The sequence below is a fragment of the Myxocyprinus asiaticus genome, chromosome 21, assembly GCF_019703515.2.
Source record: "Myxocyprinus asiaticus isolate MX2 ecotype Aquarium Trade chromosome 21, UBuf_Myxa_2, whole genome shotgun sequence".
NCBI lineage: Eukaryota > Metazoa > Chordata > Actinopteri > Cypriniformes > Catostomidae > Myxocyprinus > Myxocyprinus asiaticus.
The window spans coordinates 34,146,515-34,168,014 of record NC_059364.1 but is presented as its reverse complement, the minus strand read 5'-3'; the positions used below and the strand labels follow the sequence as shown (position 1 = coordinate 34,168,014).

The following is a 21,500-nucleotide window of genomic DNA, read 5'->3' as shown; positions in this document are numbered from 1 at the left end:
CCTTAATTTTCCTCTCCTCCTTCCCTCTCTGGTTTGTTTTGGATTTTTCAGAGGATGTTACGCACTTGGCAAGGCAGGGCGGGGCAGCGCAGCCCTAAGAGTGGATCTTATTCGCCCCTTGCAGGGTGGAACTCAGCACCGTCGGCACTTATGCAGCTTGACACGAAAATTATGTTTGCTTTTTCATTTCCCCAGCTCAGCTGGTGTGTCATGAAACTCAAGCTGACAGTTCCTTACCACCAGGCAGGAGCAGGGCCGGTCGTCCCCTCCGCAGTGTAGGACAGATGCTAGCCAGAAAGTCGTCCGACTCTTCCTGCGCCCGCAGATCGCAAGCGACATATGCCAGGACCAGTGTGGGGCCCCTGCTTGAGCGTTTGTGTCACCGCCCCACCCTGGGCCTATCGCAGTGACCTTTATGGCATCAGATACAGTACTCATAACGACAGAGTGCAGAGAAGATGAGACTTCGTAGCAATGGGGGCTGAGCAAACTACATGTATCTGAACACATCCACATTCTGACTGTCCACTTCATAAACTGCTGTCATAAAGGGATAGTTCATCCAAAAATGAAAATTCTGTCATAATCCTGTCAAGTCTCTGCATCATTTACTTGCCCTCATGTTAATCATTCCAAACCTGTATTCTGTACCTTTTTCTTTCATTTATTAACCATTTATTAACTTTTATTGCATCTTAGAGTAATGTTGACTGAACATCATCTTTTGTGTTTCATGGAAGAAAAATAAAAAAGTCATACAGGGTTGAAACATCCAGCTCCATATGCAACTTGTGTTATGACTAAGTCCTTTGTTTTGTCACAGGTATGTTGCATATAGTAATCATGATTCTCCCAGCTTACCATGCTTAGAGTTTGGGGTTCGTCTACAATTGACAAGATCATTACCAATCAAAAATGAGAATTCGGCAGCGTTTAATTTTGAAGAAGCAATTATTTAATGGGAAACATCTGTAATTTGTAGTCTAACTCTACAAGATTGCTAACATCTGTTTAACTGGTTTTAATGGTTTTGATCAAATTGAGTTTCATGGAAAAAATTATGACTTATCAAAAGCTATTTTTGTGAAGCGTTGCTTTCTCCCCACTCCTTGTTAGACTCGTTTGTCAGGGGGCATGGTACAAGAATACAACATTTGACTCTTAAAATGGATCCATGCTGTGGAAACACTGAACAGGCAGCTTGATTTTCATCGCTTCATTTACGTCCAACCTCTCCACCAATCATCTTGTAGCCTCTCTCCATCAGTTTTTTCTTTCATCATCTCCTGCTTATTTCATCACAGGAATCATCATCACCATCATCATTCTCATTGCTTTAAGTGCTGCTAACTATATCTGACCTCATTTAAGTGTAGTTTACTGTCTGTCTGTCTGTCTGTCTGTCTCTCTGTCTCACCCTCACCTCTCTCTGCCTCTTTGTAATATCTCATTCTTCTCTGCATTCCCCTCAGCCAAATATAAGTTTAACAGATATGTCAGATCACGTAAGTGTACTTCTCTGTTTTCCCTATTGTGCTGTAGTCCCACTCATCCAGAGATCCTAATGTAACCTGCCTGATTTGGCCTTTTGCTTTTGATTTGACCCCCATTAGTATTGCAGCACAAAAGCTGCCATCCTCAGCTTTCTGTAGATTACTGGGGATTGATGGCAGTTTCTTAGCACTGGATTCTGGTCAAATGCATCAGAGGGGCTGCTCTACTTTAAAACATGTGCATGTGAAAGGTCAGGTGCCGAACTGAGAGATCCATATGAAATCCAGATGTCGTTGAGCTCCGTGTCCGTGCGAGAGATGATTGAAGAGCTAGAAATGCAATGAAGTATTGCACACATGTGTAGAGTTTTAGAGATGTTTCTATGTTGTGACACCTTTAGCAGCAGATGGCGCTACAACTCCAGGGAAAATGGGATTGCTGAGACAGTCTGGGGTTCGGTTCAAAGCTGAGAGCATTTTAGGTAAATCTGTCGCCGACTTATGCTGAGAGCTTTCTTCTTTCTTCTTTATTGCTATTAAGTTTCATTTAATTTGTAACCATGGATGTTTGCATAATTAATAGTCTAGTGTTTAAGTGCAAATTATACTAGAAGCATTTTTAAATGTTCTTTGTTAAAATATTTGTCAGTAAATAGACTACAGTACAACAAGAAAAATAACAAAGAAAATAGCGATAAATATATTTAAAACTGCAACAATTGAGAAAACAAGATGATACTAATATATTAAGCAATGTACAGAATTTAAGGTAAGTAAAGTTTTTACATTTTGCATAAATGTATGGATGAAGAATTTATTTATTTATGTAGAACCGCCATTGGATACAGTTTTAAAATGCATTTCCCGCAGATGTATTTTCTATAATTTAACAATGGCCTTGATAAGAATGCACAATTGTGGCTCGTCACAGGATTTGCATTTCATAAAGGGACAGTTGCCGTCTGGATTACTGTAAATCCACAGTGAAAGTGCCACAGTGCATGTTCTCTGTGTAATGCTACTCGTGTTTGACAGGGGCCAGATGAATCCAGGAGTTATCTCCGGCGGCCTTTAAAGCTATGCGGCAGCTGACGGCAGAAATAACCATCTATTTATTGCTCTGAGCAAGGTTTGGGGAGTGGGCGGAAACTGCTTTTCTACTTACACCATATATTGGTTAACCTTGCCTTTTATGTTGATAGCATTAGGCTGGAGTTGTAGGTCGTAGCACTCTGGTGGCAGGTGGTGTGCTTGATAACTCCCGGTGTGAGATGTTTAAGGTCCCTTATACACATTCTTCCGCAGCCTGTGTTTGGCTGTCAGATTGAGTATTGCTTTTATTTTGCCCTTTTCACAGATTAATCAAAGATTTTTTTTTAGTGTTGTAGATCAGTATTATTTTTTACACATTTTGGATATGCTATGTAAATATTGCTGTGCCTTGAGTATGTTTAGGTAGAATTAGAGATGTTCCAGGGTCTAGCTCACCTTAAAAAGTAACCCAGCTAACACGTATGATACCTTATTCATACCGTGTTATTTTAATGCATTCAATTTCTAAATATATATTAATGCATTATTTTAATGAATTCACGGAGTGGGCAATCCGGCCTTAGTATTGATTGATTTGTCTGGGTTTGTTGTGTTAAGCCTGACAGAGGTCAATGTTTGTTTTATTGCTTTATTCTGTGTTGTTGTGGGGCCAAGTAAAAGTGACAAAAAATATCTCCTTTTCATATAACACATTTGAGTTGCTGTATTTAGGACTAAAATGACCATCCGGCATGACACTCTTTTGCTCTTCCTCGAACACATGCATGCAGAGAGAGAGAGAAGCCGCTAATATCATGTAAAGATGAATTAAATGAAAAATCGTGCTAGTTTCAAATGGTTTTCTTTCTTTCTTTTCTTGCTGTTTTTTTATCTGTCAAAATGACGGACAACATTTGGAATTTTTCATCTAAAAAATCATGAATGATTGACAAGCGCTTGGGAACGCAATCTCTCACTCACACACACAAGCTTGCGCAGAGAGAGAGAGTGCGTGGTCACGTGAGAGAAGCCACATATATTTCAGGTAAAGAAAAATCTAATATTCTAGATTTAAATGGTTTAAATACGTCATTATGTACTCATAAGTATGAAATGATGAGACCGATACCAAGTATCCCCAAGTACCCCCCCAGTATCAGCCCAATACAATTACTACAGAGTAGTACCGGTGCATCTCTAGGTAGAATGTAAATAGATTGCCATCCCCAGTTCCCTTGTGCGAGCATATCCCTACCTGCTCTGTGAGCTGATCCGTTGTGACGGTTATCAGGAATAGTGTGTAATGCTTTTGTTCTGTCGTGTCGCAGAGTAGGTGGGGAAGAAAGTGCTTCTAATTAATTAATGTTTATTAGCAATGGAAAAGCAAATGTTATATTGAACATTTCAGCTAAAGCGCCTGCCAAGTGGTTAAGTTGTATTTAATAAAACTGAGGGGTCTTCATCAATTATTCAAAATGTGACGGTTGCAATTATGGAACACAGATTTGTGGATCTGTCCGTAAATAGTAATCGAAGGGGGAAATAAATGGCTCAACAATGAAAATCACGTAAATTTGTGCTTTCATATTTAAATATGTATTGTTTGATTCTCCTGCAGTTTAGCAATTAATTATGAATGCTCTGATGTTTTAATCATAATATATTTCGTTTTACAAAATAAGATGGAACTAATGGCATGCGCTTTTAGGTGACTTATAGAGCAATAATTTCAACATGAATCTGATTTTCAAACACTTTCTTACCAGCCTAAAATTTACAATTCTGTCATTTACTCACCCTCATGATATTCTAATCTCATATGACTTTATTATATGGCACACAAAAGGAAATGTTAGGCAGAATGTTAGCCCTCAGTCCTTTCCTTTTTGTATCTTTTGTCCATACAATGAAAGTCAGTGGCTAACATCTCCTTTTGTGTCCCACGTAGAAAAGAAAGTCATGAGGATGAATAAATGATGACACAATTTTAATTTTGGGGTTTTTAACCATCTCTTTAATTTACAGTTGTTAGCAGGTGCACACAAAAATATGTGTTTTTGGTTTTAAGTGTTGTTTTGAGAGCACTTTTTGCTATCAAGTCACCTGCACATTCATTTTGTTTTCCACTATTTGACAGTAAAGGAGGAAGTTAGACCCACTTATCAAAACCGCTCAACCAAACCGGCCAACAGCTTGGCTGTTTCCAGCGCTCTGCCCAGTGTGCTGCCGGTTGTGGAGTACTCCGCGTCTGCTGTACCTCTTGTTAATAAACCTCTGGCCCCGCCCTCACTGTCACACCTCAGCCTGGTTGCTTTGAACCGGGCCCGCAGCCTGCCCGGAAAATACCACTACCGCCCCAGCACCTTGTCCTCCACGCTCGCCCCCACACACTGTAGGTTGCACCTTAAGACGCATTAGTCAGTGTTACCACAGACAACCCCTTCTTTCAGTGTTGGTCCCTGCAGTCATTGCAGCATGCATGTACAGCGGCTAGTGGCTAATGTACCCCCTGTCTACTAGTACTAAATGTGTGTGTGTGTAAGTGAGTAACCACAACTGCTATCAATAGAAGTATGGATGTACAAGAATATCTAGCTTACCCATTATGTTTACCCATCATGTAAGACCAGGGTCCAGGGACCCCCAGGGGACTGTAAGGGGGTGCTATGAGTTTTTTTTTTTTTTTTTTTAATAAAAGTGACAAGTTTAAAATTTACAAAATTTGACATTATTTTGTTTCATTCTGCTTTTAAAGACTTCGTAAATCATGAGATTAATTGTGATTAATCTATTGACCTTATTGAGGTCATATTGAGGTCATTCCATTGGACTCAAGATGGCGCCGAGTATGGCTGCTGCGTTGCGAGCTCCAACACAACATTGTCGTTTTTTTTTGTTTGTTTGTTTACAATTCTTATGTTTTTGTCTTGGATGTTGTCTGCCTTATTGTCTACGACAGACAAACACTTTTGGACATTGGTTCTGCAATTACACACCGTAAACCGGACTTTAGATTACTCGATACCGACCCTCTGTTTACAAACACACCAGCGGAGCCCTTTGTCTGGGCAGCCCAGCTGCGGAAACGCAGAAGGAAAAGGGGAAACAGAGCTGGTGTTCTCATTAGAGTAAGACGTCATGCAAATTGACCCCCGCTACCCAGTATTCTACTGGCAAATGTTCAGTCTCTGGATAAAAAGCTCTGCGAGCTGAGAGCGCGGATCTCTTTCCAACGAGAGACGAGGGACTGCTGCATTATCTGCCTTACAGAAACTTGGATGTCTGCGGAGATTCCAGATTCAGACATCGAACCCGCGGGGTTCTCCGTGCACCGAGCGGACAGAGCGAAAGACCTCTCAGGTAAAAGCAGAGGTGGTGGTGTATGTTTTATGATCAACAAATCCTGGTGTGATCAGAGGAACGTACATTCTATCAAGTCTTTCTGCTCTCCTGATCTGGAATTTCTCATGCTTCTGTGTCGACTATTCTGGCTACCGAGGGAATTCACAGCGGTCATTATCACAGCTGTGTACATCCCTCCACAAGCCAACACAGACCGGGCACTCAAGGAACTGTACGGGATTATAAGCAGGCAGGAAACCACGCACCCTGAGGCCGCGTTCTTTGTGACCGGGGACTTTAACAAAGCCAATCTCAAATCAGTCGCACCAAAATACCACCAACACATTAGTTTTAACACACGAGGGGACCGGGTTTTGGACCATTGCTACTATCCCTTCTGGGATGGCTACAAATCCCTCCCCCGCCCACCATTTGGCAAATCAGACCACTCTTCCATTCTGCTTCTGCCCGTTTACAGGCAGAAACTGAAACAGGAAGCACCCAAACTGAGTCGGACCAATCAGACTCTACGCTACAAGACTGTTTTGATCACGTGGACTGGGAGATGTTCCGGTCCGCCTCTGATGACGACATCGAGCTTTACGCTGATAGCGTAATGTGTTTCATCAGAAAGTGCATAGAGGACATTGTTCCGACCAGAACAATACGGAAACCTTGGATTAATAGCAACGTTCGCACGGCACTTGATGTGTGGACCTCCGCTTTTAATTCCGGGAACGGAACAGCAGAACGTCAGTACAGGAACAAGATTGAAGGACAGTTCAACACCACCAACTCTAGAAGCATGTGGCAGGGAATTAACATCATCACAGACTTTAAAGGGAATAAAAACTCCACCGTGAACACTGCTGCCTCTCTCCCGGTGAGCTAAATAAGTTTTATGCTTGTTTCGAGGGAAATAACAACGCACTTGCGGAGAGGTAGCCGAAGCTACAGAGGTTAGTTCACTCTCCGTCTCTGTAGCAGATGTAACCCGATCCTTCCAACGGGTGAATATCCGCAAAGCCGCGGGTCCAGATGGCATTCCGGGCCGCGTCATCAGAGCGTGCGCGAACCAACTGGCTGGTGTTTTTACGGACATTTTTAACCTTTCCCTCTCCTTGTCTGTGGTCCCCACATGCTTTAAAATGTCCATAAAATTGTGCCTGTTCCCAAGCAATCCAAAATCACTTGCTTAAATGACTGGCATCCTGTTGCTCTGACCCCCATCATCAGCAAATGCTTTGAGAGACTAATCAGAGATTACATCTGCTCTGTGCTGCCTCCATCACTGGACCCATTGCAGTTTGCTTACCGCAACAACCGCTCCACTGATGATGCCACTGCATCCACAATATACACTGCTCTCTCCCACTTGGAAAAAAAGAACACTTATGTAAGAATGTTGTTTGTAGACTACAGCTAAGCATTCAACACCATAGTGCCCTCCAAGCTTGTTGAGAAACACCAGGCTCTGGGCTTAAACATCTGTCAAGCAGACGCCAGGTAGTTAGAATGGACAGCAACATCTCCTCATCACTGACCCTCAACACTGGAGCCCCGCACGGCTGTGTTCTCAGCCCACTCCTGTATTCTCTGTACACACATGACTGTGTGGCAACACACAGCTCCAATGTCATCATTAAGTTTACTGATGATACGATGGTGGTAGGTCTGATCACTGACAATGATGAAACAGCCTACAGAGAGGAGGTGCACACTCTGACATGCTGGTGTCAGGAGCACAACTTCTCCCTCAACATCAGTAAGACAAAAGAGCTTGTAGTGGAATTCAGGAGAAGAGAAATAGAACACAGCCCCATCACCATCAATGGAGCACCAGTGGATAGAGTCAGCAGCTTCAAGTTCCTGGGTGTCCACATCACTGAGGAACTCACATGGTCGGTCCACACTGAGGCCGTAGTGAAGAAGGCTCATCAGCACCTCTTTTTCCTGAGACGGCTGAGGATGTTTGGAATGAACCGCCACATCCTCACACGGTTCTACACCTGCACTGTAGAGAGCATCCTGACTGGCTGCATCTCCGCCTGGTACGGCAATAGCACCGCCCACAACCGCAAAGCCCTGCAAACTGCCAGACACATCATCGGAGGTGAGCTTCCCTCCCTCCAGGACATCTATACCAGGTGGTGTGTGAAAAAAGCTCGGAGGATCATCAGAGACTCCAGCCACCCAAGCCATGTGCTGCTCTCACTGCTACCATCAGGCAGGCGGTATCGCAGCATCAGCACCCGCACCAGCCGACTACATGACAGCTTCTTCCCCCAAGCAATAAGACTTTTGAGCTCTTGATCTCTCATGATCAAATACATCAGCACTGCACTTTATTACTCTTATTATCTCACACCGGACTGTCATAAATTATATTCTCTCTTAACAACGCACTGGCAACTTACTATCAATCGACAGCCTGAATGTCAATACAGTACAATACAACCTACTGTATATTTTATATTTTATATATACTATATATACTATTTTTATTGTATAATGTGTATTCTATATTGTGTGTATTGTATACTGTACATTGTATGTTATTATTTGTATATTGTGTTATGTGTAATTATGTGTATATTAGATTTTAAATTGTGTTGTGTAAATCTGATGTTTATTGTAAAGTGGTATATGTCTCATCACTGTCACGACTACTATGTTGCTCGGAACTGCACCCAAGAATTTCACACACTATTGCACTTGTGTATATGGTTGTGTGACAATAAAAGTGATTTGATTTGATTTGACATAAGATACTATTCTTTGTAAAGCTGCTTTTGAGCAATATGTATAACGTGCTATACAAATAAATCTGAATTGAATTAAAATTGATTCTCTTTAGCTTTATACATGTACAGATAATATTTTCCTGATATTATTTTAATAATTTATTTTGGCTTTGGTGCAATGACAACATAAAAACAATTATTTAATTTTTCAAACAGCTTGTCTTTATATCATGCTTAATAATTTTCTCACACAGTATAAATTATACTTTATTTATACAAAATGTATACATTAAAATATTGAAACCTTTATATTTTACGAAGGGGGCCCCTCACTAGGGGATCATTATATTTGGGGGTTCTTGGCATCAAAAAGTTTCAAAACCCTTGGTCTGAAGAATAGTAAAAATTTGCAGATAAGTTGAAAGAAACAAATCCATTGTTGGTGTTTTATATCTCTGTTTCGTGGTAAAGCTTGCATCAGCCTGTTGTCTGTCTGAAGCGGAGGAGACAGATGTCTAGCTCAATTGTTCTGATCACCGATACGAAAGAGCAAGGGCTATTGCTTCCCCATGGTATGGAACAGCAATCACACTTTGGTGGGTTGATCCTATTTTGATTGAGGTTGAAAAAGTGCCGTAATGTAATTTGGAACAAGCAGAGACTTGCTGAAATGGCTGTGCTGCAGGTAGAGTTATTTCATTGTTAAGCCTCTTACTGAAGGGCACCGCTGTAGCTCGTAAATCTCCATCGTCTAATTTGGAGGAGCATGGGCAGGAGAGAGTGGTCCGGCCCAGCCGGGCCACTCACTCAACAACCATAACACAGAACAAAGGGCCACTGCACTGCCATCTTATCAGTAGTGATATTTTAAAAGTTGATTACTGTCTCACGTTGCTCCCTACATAGTGTAATTGTAAATGTCAAACACTGGCATTTGGTAAAGACACAGACAAGGTCTTTTTTTTTAATTTGCCTTTTTTCATTAGCACAATTAGATGACAAAGAAAATCCGAGCTGTACAAGTATATGTTGTTGTGTTAGTAGCTTGCAGTATTTTACCTTTAATATTTTGCTGTGCTGGTGATTTTCTAACAGAGCTGCACTTAAGCAAGTTTGCAGTGTATTGGAGTTTTGCTTTCTGTTACTAGTTTGTCCCTAATACATATCAAACCTTTTCAAAATTCAAAATTGTTTTCAGTATTATTTGTCATTCTAAGATACTTGAAGCTTACTTGAAGAAAAACAAACCAATCATAATGCAGAATAATATAAATATAGCAGTGCAGCATTTAAAATATGATAAAAATTATATACTGTGGTATACATGGCAAATTATATATAAATTTAGAGAGAGATAACATGCCATTTATATGCTGACAAACATCAATATTTATCAGAACATAAAGAACACTTTCTCCCCAGCATAACATTTAAAGGTGTAGTTCACTCAAAACCTAAGATTCTGCCATTGTTTACTCTCTTTGTCGTTCCAAACCCACGTATTCACAGTGACTCACAGTGAAGCCATCACTCACGGCTCTCTGCTCTGAGTGAGTGATGATGATTGATTTTGCTGTGTAGTCATCCATTAAAAAAAAGAAAAAAAAGAAAAAAAAGAAAAAAAAAATTACTTTTCTTTTACTTTTTTCTTCCCCTCTGTCATTGTTCAAGCTCATGCCCTCCAAACAATGACAGAGAGCTAAAAGAGAGTTTGATCATATTGATACGGACCGCAATAGATCCAGACACACAAACCTATGTTCAAATCAACCAACCTCTGTCAAATGGAGCAGATTTCCCAAAAAAACGGTGTCAAACCTAATGATTGGCCTTAAGGTCTGTACTTGCCTTTTCTAAAGTGTACTTTGTCCATACTAACAGCATTCTCTTTCTATTTTAGGAGGTCTTCACAGATTTCTGTTTTGTTGCAATGATTGATTGAGTGTTGGCTTTGTGTTCTTTTTTATGTCATCTCCAGCACACTTTATAATCCCAGCTGTTCACAGTCTGACACTCTTTGCATGTGTTTGCAGTCGAAGACGAGCATCCGTCAACACTGTCACCCAAAAAGAAGCAGCGCAATGGAGGCATGCGAAATTCACCCAACTGCTCACCCAAAATGATGAGGTAAGACATTGATTTCAAGATGCTCCTTCCAGCCTTGAGAAGCAGAGAGAGGGAGAGACAAGGGTGGATGCTGGTGGGATGGTGGGATGGTGGGAGTAGGAGGAGTGAAGAAGGAGAAAGAAAGTGTGGAAGAGAGAGAGAGAGAGAGAGAGAGGCCTTTCAGGCCGAGACGTTTGAGCTGTCAGCCTGTCAGCGGTTAATGATAGAGCTGAAATATTTCTGTCATGAAAGCGGCTATGAAAAGCTGTTTGAAAAATACTCTTGCTTTAAAGTCTCAGCTGTCATCTCCCCCAGTCCCGTCCACATGTAGTTCTTAAACAGCGGTGGCACTAATGACGGTGTCAACCAATCAGAGACGCCAGCATGGTTACTTAGCCTCCGGGCTCTTCATCTATTGTGGGAACCCCTGTGAGGAGTGTTTTTCGTACTTAAGGCCATATGTGAGATGTATCATCACAATCAAAAATGAATTCAAATATTACTTTCCTTTTATCCTGTCCACTGAAATTATAATGCTGCTAATTGATTTTGACTGATAAAAGGACTAGCTTTCCACCCATGTGGCCAGGAGACGTTTATGCAATGGTTTTAAAAAATGCAGAGACAATGCCCTCCATTCCAGATCATCAAGTGAAAAAGTGTTGGTGAAGGTTCGGGAAGAATGGCCAACTTTGTACAAAGTTAGCCAACATGCTAAGTTTTCGTTATGAGAAAAACTTACAGTTTCTGGATTTAGTCGATCATGTTTAAACAAAAAATATCATAACATATAAGATTAGCATTTATTTTTTTATTTTTTTTAGTTTATTATTATTATTATTATTATTATTATTATTATTATTATTATAAAGCTATGTGGTAAAATATACTGTTCATTTTTATGTTATTTTATGTTATTTTACTAGTGTGTGCCCCCACAGGAAATGTAATTTTTCTTTTTTTTTTTAAGGGATTTTTTTTTTTTTTATTATAAAGCTATGTGGTAAAATTTACTGTTCAATTTTATTTTATTTTATTATTTTATCATTCTGTGCCCCCACAAGGCATTTAACAGTAGCATTTATTAAATAGCCCAGACAGAGGTCTCAAACATGAATCTCCCCCAAAAGGAGCAATTATGTAGAGTTTTACATTCAGTAAACTGTCTGCCCTGCAGAGGGTCTTGCCCTTTAGTGTGCTTTCCAAGTGAAAATGATCAGTGTTCAATTATTTTCACTCTGTTCATTCTTAGTTTAAAACAATAAACTGAAAGAAGAAGGAAAAAAATTGCTTTCAGCGATTGCTTAGAAGGATTTTTAGTTTTTATTCCTTAACTTAGAGCACAAAACTATTTTTCTGAGCAGATTTGAAGGTCCCCGTTTGCCATGTAATGTATGCATCTGCTCTTTGATCTAAAAGTAATAATAATTCTTGGGAGTTATTTACCCTGTTTTGAAATGCTTCAAAGCAGTGTCAAAGTTTTCTGTGCTTTAGGGTGCCTCTGTGTTTGGCTTGCTCTTGGGTACTGGATGACAGGTCCTCTGTTCTAGGTGTAAGCTTTATCAAGCCAAAGCCCTGTAGCGAACATCAAAATTACCAAAGACAGACCGGTGGACTCCCTCAACCTGTGCCCTCCCTGTCAATATATTACAACCTACATTAAATACCTCGCCTTTACAAGGTGCGTTTTATGCACAATGAAAAGCGACTGTTTGAGGCAGCCTTAGGGATACTTTATTCAACAAGCTGTTAAGGGAAAAACAGTGAGCTTATACCATATCAAGTATGGTTTTTACAGGCTTCTGAGCCTCCAGGCCATTGTAAATAAATAATGATCAACAGATTGGCTGTGGGTTTTTGAAAAGCATGCCTTTGTCAGTTTGCATGATAGGGAAAATTTTCAAAGCGAGAAGCTGCTTTCATAGGCTGCTGGAGAGGGATTGGGGAGCCAGTAGCTGCCGACTGATGCACTGGAATCTGAACGCTGTTTGAAAATCAGCTTGCCAGCTCTCGGCAACTTCTGTTTTCTCTCTCTCTCTCTCTCTCTCTCTCCCTCCCTCTCCAAATGCACATCTATGACACTGCTCTGGACATACCAATTAAATAGAGAACTTTCTGTCTCACTTAGGGTACCAGGTAGTTTCCTGTAAAGTACACAGGCACAGAGTTCAGCCAAAGCACCCATTTATTTTCATCTTAGATTATTTAAAATTTTAAAGGGATAGCTCTGCATAAATTTTAATTGTAATTTTTTTATCATTTACTCACCCTCATGTTGTTCCAAACCTGTGCAATTTTTATAAATTTTTTTGCCTTTTTTTCTTTCTTTTTTTAACTATTCCTTTAATTTGCAGTTCTGGGTGTTTGGCCGCTTGTTGGCAGACATGCAATCTAGCGAAACATATGGATTTGAAAATAAATTGTAAATATTATACAATAACAATATCATAGTTTGAACACTTCAATGGATACAGAAGACGTCTAATTGTGGAAAGTCACAATGCATTTGTCGCTTTCCTGTTGCAGCAGCCCAATTTGTAATGTCACATGTTTTATTCCAAATTGACGTGGAACGTTGGATTGTGCTTGTGACTGGCAGGCGGCACTGACAGCGAGTGAGAGATAGCTATCTTGGCAGAGGTGCACTGCGCCAGTCAGTATGTTCAGGCAAGATTGAAATGACAGGGGTCCGCAGAGTAAGTGGTGAAACACGCGGCACGTAATGAAATATTCAGTCAGGGTGTAAAAGCACTAAATGCTTTCACTGTTATTAGCACCTGCACACAGCCTGATATTGTCTCATGCAAGCATGCTAATTGACACATTTCTAAAATGATATTTCGACAATAAAAAATACAGTTGAAACGGCGTATGATGGGGGGAGCGTGTCAGAGGAACATGCCACTAAATTAACCTGCTTTGGATGGAGAGAAAGTGGTAGAGAATGAAAAAGAGAGGAATACAGTTTGTAAATATTAAGATTTTAAAAAAATAACCACTGGTCCACCTTTGTACTACCACATATCAGCTATACATCGTTGAATTATTTATCTACCATGGTTGAGTTTGAAATGATCATTTGTGGTTCAGATAACGGTGCATTTATTTATGGTGTAAATTAATTTTGCAGAATATTATCTGATGATATGCAAATATAGTAGGTAAGGCAAAGGTCCCATCATTCATTATTAACATGATTAACAAGGGGCTAATGCAATTTACAAACCTCATTTAGTGCAGTGTTAATTATGGCGTGTTACAGAACAAGGCATTACAGGCGCTTTATTACTATGTCAGTTAAATTATATTGCATGCATAAAATAAAATAATACATCCTGATGTTAATGAATAAACTGTTATTCACTGCAATGAGAAATCCTGTAATTTATTCAAGGAAGCTTAAATGTAAAACTCATTCAGCTAAAAAAAGTATTGCAGTGATTTAAATCCTCTTTCCTCATGCTGTTTGGTGTATTACTATTTTATTTGTCAGGGATTTTTTATCATTTCTTATCAAATTCCAAATTAAATTGTATCCTGCCATTATCAAACAGAGCTACTTTAAAAAATACTTTTTGAAGTCTAATGTTTTGATCTGTTGGAATTCTTTGTATAATTGGCTGTTAATATAGTGCTGTGGATAATATCAACAATAGCTGTGCAGAGCAGACGCTGAGAGCATGTTCCCCTGCAGCCACATCTCAGAGATGGGGCTTTGTTGTCTGCCCTCAGGCCATTTCCTCAAAGGCAGCCTTTCTGGCCCATCTTAGACCCAGTAGTCAGCTGCACGGTGGGTTTTAGTTGACAGTTTTATGCATTTACAAGTGTTGTGGTATCTCTTAAAAACTGCCCTCAGAAATAGGGGAGTATCAGTTCTAGAGTCACAGAGGAACACAAAGTAAAACATACAGCTGGTAAAATATGGCACATAAAACTGGCTCAAGCACTGCTCAAAAAGTGAAAGTGTATATAATTTGTGAATCATTAAGCATGTGTTTATGTCTGGGGCTCATTTGCAAGATAAATCCCTAATCGGCTTTATTTTTTTATTTTTTTATCCATATGCTGCCAGTTATTTAACCATACCCTGCAAAAGTAATTCTTTCATTTTGCTTTTAGATGGTGGTTCCACTTTGTGTGAATTGAAACAGCAGTGTCTACAGAGACACCCAAAAATATGTTTCTGTTGTTCTGTACCTTTCTTTTAAATGTATGTTTTTATTTGACTTTTTGTATCATTTTTACTGTAATTGAAATTTTCTTTAGTCTTCGTTAGCTATCCTTCAGATTCGCAACCTGAATAATGGAATAAATAAAAACTGTGGAGTTTTTATTCAGAAAATGTGGTAGCTATTTTAACAGTGGCAAATGTCAGTATTCTATTTTTGCGAATGTTTCTAACTATAAAATATTTATATTTGAAGCTCATTAAAATGTGAGAATTTATATCCGCAATAGAAGATGAATAGTTTTTCATTATCTTGTATGGAGTATATTACAGTTGCAGACATGGCCATGTTGGATAGTACCAACAAATCTGTCTGTTTGGCTGATAATACAACCATAACAAGCCTGGAACAAGTCCAAATAGCATTTGAATTGCTATTCTCAAGGTACATCCTCAGAATTTAACTGGCCACACATTCAGTTTGTCTTTCACTTGTATAGTTCAGCAACTAAGCTGTTTAGAAAGCTTTCAGAGGAGCTCAGTGAATATATTTCCAAAATGAATGCAAATTATACCTGCATGTTTAGCTAGCAGAAAGCTGGGACCTCTTTCACGGTCAACATGCCCCCCTGATCAGCTTCATCAGGATGGCTGATATAGGTTAGCCTGTTTGGACGTGACACATTGCTAAAACATTAATGACCTTCAGTTTGGTGGAGCAAAATATGATTGGGCAAATTCCTAAAATATTTAAAGTACAGCTCTGTTAAAGCTTTTACTGTTGGATGCATCACGTCAGGAGCCATGCGGAGTAAAAGCCGGTAATTGGCGTTCCATTCTGGTGCCACTCAGTCACTGAAGTGCTCGGGCTCTGTCTCTTCCACTCCAGTGCTGTCACTGGCGCGGATGCTTTGATGACTCTGCATTCCTGGCAGCCTGGAGAGAGCTGCAGTTATGATGGAGTCCAATGCACAAATTCAATCTGACAATGACAAGCCATGTCAGCATAGGCCTGTTTACTGCTTATTTATTGTCAATAGACTTCTCTTGAGATATGCTCAAAGTTTGTCCTTTGACAAATGTCACAATTAAGCCTAGAAGATGAATTCACATGGTTGTGTTTTTAGTAACCTGAATTTGTGAAATGAGGTAAAACGTTGAGACAAATAATTGCAAGTGTACATCATTTCTTCTAATACCTTTTTCTTCTTCATTTTCTCTGATGTTACAGACATGACCCTCTACTCATTCCAGGAAATGAGCAGATCGAGAACATGGATGCTAATGTGAAGAGATATGACTCCACTGGAATGTTTCACTGGTGTCCATCCAAAGAGATTGAGAAGGTCATTCTGGTAGGTATCCATGTAACTGCAGAATGTGGGGCACTCAACATATAATATATATAATTATATACTTTATAAAGTATTAATGACTTGTCAAAGTTTCCAAGGTGACATTTGAATTGTGCTCACTGTGCTCAGCCATGCGTACAGTAGATGAAAGTCCAATTATAAGGTAAAGCTTAGGAGTGGAGGATGTAAAATACTAATGTGATGTTTACATTTTTAAAATGACCTCACTCTTGTAATATGAGATATTTGTTCTTTTTGCTGTTCTTAAATGGAAGGGAGTAAAATCTGAACTAAATCCTAAACAAAAGTTAAGAGCAACTTAATGCTTTGGTTTTGTATGACATGTAATAAGTTTCATGTTGAGACATTATATAAAGATTATGGTAAGATTGTGCTTTACATGCATCAATGTTGTTACTTTTTCTATTGTGATTTATGCACTCTTTATTCTTAATGTGTTGCTAGTTCCTTTCCTGCAGTTATTTCCCTTTCTTAAATTATTTTTCTTATTTAATATAGTGATTAACTGTTATAGCTATCATGCCTGATTGGGATCAAATATCTGTTCATTAAGGGTCAATGAAAAATAGGGATGTTTGAGAATGCAAAACATTCATACAATTTTTTTGTTAGTATATTAAATTAATGATTTTGTGTTACATACTGTATGGATGACAATAGGTAAGCTCCTATTCCAACTTTAGTGATGAGATTGTAACTGTTTTTTATTTATTTATTTTTACCACAGACACGCAGCGAGGCCTCCATGACAGTTTTAAGTGGACATGTAGTTGTCTGTATTTTTGGAGATGTCACGTCAGCTTTAGTGGGGCTTCGAAACTTGGTGATGCCTTTGAGAGCAAGCAACTTCCATTTTCACGAGCTAAAACCCATCGTGTTTGTGGGCTCATTAGACTATCTGAGAAGAGAGTGGGAAACCCTTCACAACTTCCCCAAAGTCTCCATCTTACCTGTGAGTACAAGCATTAAGAATAAGGATGCCAGTAAACATTATGCATTCACATGACTCTTTTTTTGAAACATTTGATTTTTTTCTCATGTTCCGTTTTACATCGCATAGTTCTTCCAAAGTTTGTTTTCATGTGCTGATGTGCTGGCGCCTAGCTCCTGTTGGCTGTGTGAAATTCTGGCTTTGCTTCCTGCTTTAGTGCTTGTTAGCATTGGCTTGACTGAGTATTAAAAACAAAGCCAAAACGCTGCCGTCAGCGAAGGCTAGCCTTTAGATTAGACTACATCTCGTCTTCCCCCAGCACATAGTTAGATCAGCTGAATGTCACTGCCTTAAGAAAAGTAAATACTTGTTAACTAATTTCCCTGAGCTCCCGCTCTCCTTCTTTAATTTGGTTTTCTCTTTGTACCCTCTCTTTCTCTCCGCTGAAGGGTACGCCATTAAGTCGAGCTGACTTGAGGGCCGTCAACATCAACCTCTGCGACATGTGTGTTATCCTGTCAGCCAATCAGAACAATATCGACGATGCTTCACTGCAGGACAAGGAATGCATTTTGGCGTCCCTTAACATCAAATCTATGCAGTTTGATGACAGCATTGGGGTTTTGCAGGCTAATTCCCAAGGTAAGGAGTGGCCAAGCGCACTGCCTATGGGGACTTGCGACTCACATAGAGAATAGCCCTCAAGAGTATTAGACCCTTACACTGTAAAACTAGCTATTCACTGTGTGCTTTTACAGACAAAAAGTGGAATAATAGGGTTCAAAACAGTGTTACTATGAATGCAAATTTTAATACAGTGAAAAAGACACACTATTAGCATAACATAAATATATATAAATAAATAAAAATTTCCAACATTCTTTTGAATGTCCATGTACTCAAATAAAATATTTGATGCCATGAGTGTACCTTCATTTACTATTACTATTATTTTGAATGGCCATGGAAAATGAAGCAATGTGATAACAATTTTACCTGGTCGAAAAAAGTATTACCTGATGAACTTTCACCTTTTGCTGACACTTTATGCTTCACAGAGCTAATGTGTGCTTCTAAATCACTTGCACCTTTATTAGCAACTGACAAATAAGTGCCAGCTTTACATGTCATACATTCTGTTTCCCACGGATCTCGACCTGGATGAAAGTATGGGAATTTTTGGTGCAAATCTTCTGTAAATTTGCACTTTTGTTTGGGCATTGTTTCCACTCAGCTGTCATTTGCTGCTACTGTCAAGCAACTGTTTGATGCCGAACACAACAGCGCTTCGCACATTCGCAGAGAGATTGACAGGCAGGAATTTGGGCAATAGTTGCTGCAAGCCTCTTATAACTGACCAATTGGTGTGCGAGAAGGTGGGACTTACAAAGAGGGGTTAAAGCAATGCAAATATGCGTGCACACACAATGAAGTATTAGACCAGACGCACATCATAATGCAACTATAGCCGAATCCCGGACATTTTTGCAAATTATTATTTTTTTAATTTAATTCTTTTTATTTTTCCCTTTTTTCACCCAATTTGGAATGCCCAATTCCCTATGCACTTTTTAAGTCCTCATGGTTGCGTAGTGATTTGCCTCAGTCCGGGTGGTGGAGGATGAATCCCAGCTGCCTCCACGTCTGAGACTGCCAACCCGCGCATCTTATCACGTGGCTTGTTGTGTGCATTGCCACGGAGACGTAGCGCATGTGGAGGCTTCACGCCATCCACCGCGGCATCCACACCCAACTCACCACGCGCCCCACCGAGTACGAACCACATTATAGCGACCACGAGGAGGTTACCTCACGTGACTCTACCCTCCCTAGCAACCGGGCCAATTTGGTTGCTTAGGAGACCTAGCTGGAGTCACACAGCACGCCCTGAGATTCGAACTAGCGAACTAGCGAACTCCAGGGGTGGTAGCCAGCGTCTTTTACCACTGAGCTACCCAGGCCCCTTTCATTTGCCCCATTTGTAGAATTCACGGCCGGATGCTTTTTAAAAGTCTGAAAAAGAGGACATGTCCGGGAAACAGAGGACGCATGGTCACCCAAGCATTAGTTACGTGAACTTGAACGTGTTGACACAAAACTAAAATCTAGCCTATCAGATAATATGACTGAAGGAAGGAGCTTCTGATTGGCTTAATCAATTTGGTAAGCATACTTACCTTGGCCATTTGTAGTAGCGAGGGTGATTCAATTTGAATGAAGGCAGAGAGTTGAATGAAAGGTTGGTAAACAATGGAATCAGAGAAAGCATAACATAAAGTGCTTATACCTGAGGGTGGCGCCAGAGCGAATAAATTAATGATTGTCTGTGCTGCTCAGTTGAGATGAAAGATGACGAATTGGAATGAAAACAGTAGTTTATATTGACAGTTATTTGTAAATATTTCATAATGTCATTTTTATTTTCGCCCTTCTGTTAGGTAAGCTCTGCTTACCTTGCTTATATGGATGGCACATCCCTGCTGTATTCATCCTATAGAATAGGTTGTATTTATCACAAGAATTTATGAAAACTACAAGCCATTAATTTATGGAAACAGCAGAAGACATGGATTAAGAAACAAGAAAACACAGACTAACATTTTGTATGTTTTCACATATATAAACACAATAAATCAGTAATTTAGACACTGTGTTTAAAAATGTCGATGAAAGTAAGGCTGATGTAAATTTCAGTATATGCATTTCATACTTATGCATATATTTGTTATCAGAGTATGCATACAATTTTTAGCATATATATTATATCTTTCTCCTGTAATCAAAGCATTGAAAAACATCCCAAACATTTCTGTGCAGATTGCGTATTATTTGCCTCCGATTGCTGGACTGCAGCAGATTTGTTTGCCGACAAATTGACTTGAACAGATTGTGTATGCATTCAGATAAACATGTAACCCTCTTGTGCCCATCAGGATTCATCATCATTAAACAGACAATACAAATCAGCAGCTTCATTTCTCAGCTGCTCTTCATTACGCAAATTACACACCCCACACAAGCTGGCCCACAACAATTAACATTTAACCATTATTAAGCATCCACTTTTTACTCAGAAAGATGAATTTAAAACTAAAAAATGAAAGCTTTTGGAAGAATTGTGCCTGAGATTGACCCAAATGCTTATGCTGAACGGTGGCGTGTGTTTGGGAAGAGCAGGTCCCTTTGGTAGGGATGATAATTGATGTTAATCATACTGTTTGTGCTCGAGAAGCAATACATCATTTCTGCTCTCTCAATTAGTTTAACTCAACATCTGGCATGATCAGCAGCAGAGAAACAGTGTGTAATAAAGATTTATTTCATTAGCGCTCAGAATAGTAGACCGCATTTTACCCCACAATGAACCAAGTTCTCTTATTTCTTTGCCAGTAAACTTTTGCAGCTGTTGAAATAAGAAATTCATTGTTCTTACGGTTTTCCATCTTGTAGTTCCAATTGGGATAGCTTATATATATATATATATATTATTTATGTTACATGGATTACACATGGTTATTTAATCTTCTTTGTAGACTATGATTTTGGAATATATCAAACTGGTTTCAAACGGATGGTATTGAAATCTGCACGAGATGCAGGTGTAACAGATTACATCATACCACATCATCTTGGTAACTATTCTTGCCCTTAGCATCTTGCCATTTCAATGTGGGTTGTTAAACTTGCACAGAAGGTGTTATTGAATAAATCATCAAGCCTTTTGCCAGGAGAAAATATTACACAGGACACTACTAGCTGTGCTTGAGGGGTCTTTGAATAAAGTGCACAACGTACAAGTCACATAATACATTAACATCGAAAACATTGAAAAGCAAAGTTTATTGTGTGACTTCAAGGTATGTGTGTACATTATGTCTTTGTGGAGGGGGTATTGTCTTTGGAGTGCGATAGGTGTGCAGGTTTAAACACAAAAAGTGAGATGTGGAGTCTTTAAAAAAAAAGGGTAACGTATTTTAGGAAAATCACTTTTTATTTTGAGGTACAATTTACAAAAATAAATAATAAGCGGTCTTAATGATCTATTCAGATATCTGTTCAAAGATTTGCACACTTAACAGAATTGTTTTATTAATAAACATTAGTTAACAACAGTACATGGATGAACAGTACAGCACTTATTCATCTTGGTTAATGTTAACCTCAATATTTAGTAATACATTTTTAGCATTAAAATGTATATACATTAGCATTAGTTAATGCATTATGAACTATATATAAATTAACCAAGACTAATAAATGCTGTAAAAAATTATTGTTCATTGTTAGTGTATTATACCTAATGCATAA

At 39.3% G+C, this 21,500-nt stretch overlaps 1 protein-coding gene across 6 annotated transcripts in view; it reads left to right on the top strand.

The window, feature by feature from the left end:
* The window catches only part of LOC127412089 (calcium-activated potassium channel subunit alpha-1-like), a 307,683-nt gene that overhangs the window by 256,921 nt on the left and 29,262 nt on the right, over nt 1-21,500 (top strand). For 5 of the 6 annotated variants that reach the window (XM_051648145.1, XM_051648144.1, XM_051648149.1 and 2 more), the window contains 4 exons: nt 10,645-10,738; nt 16,117-16,240; nt 16,989-17,213; nt 17,642-17,834. In XM_051648145.1, coding sequence (XP_051504105.1) covers nt 10,645-10,738; nt 16,117-16,240; nt 16,989-17,213; nt 17,642-17,834 — 636 coding nt within the window. Of the gene's footprint in view, nt 1-1,472; nt 1,506-1,894; nt 1,976-10,644; nt 10,739-16,116; nt 16,241-16,988; nt 17,214-17,641; nt 17,835-21,500 lie in introns of all 6 variants that reach the window. The other variant, XM_051648148.1, reaches the window with a different exon arrangement.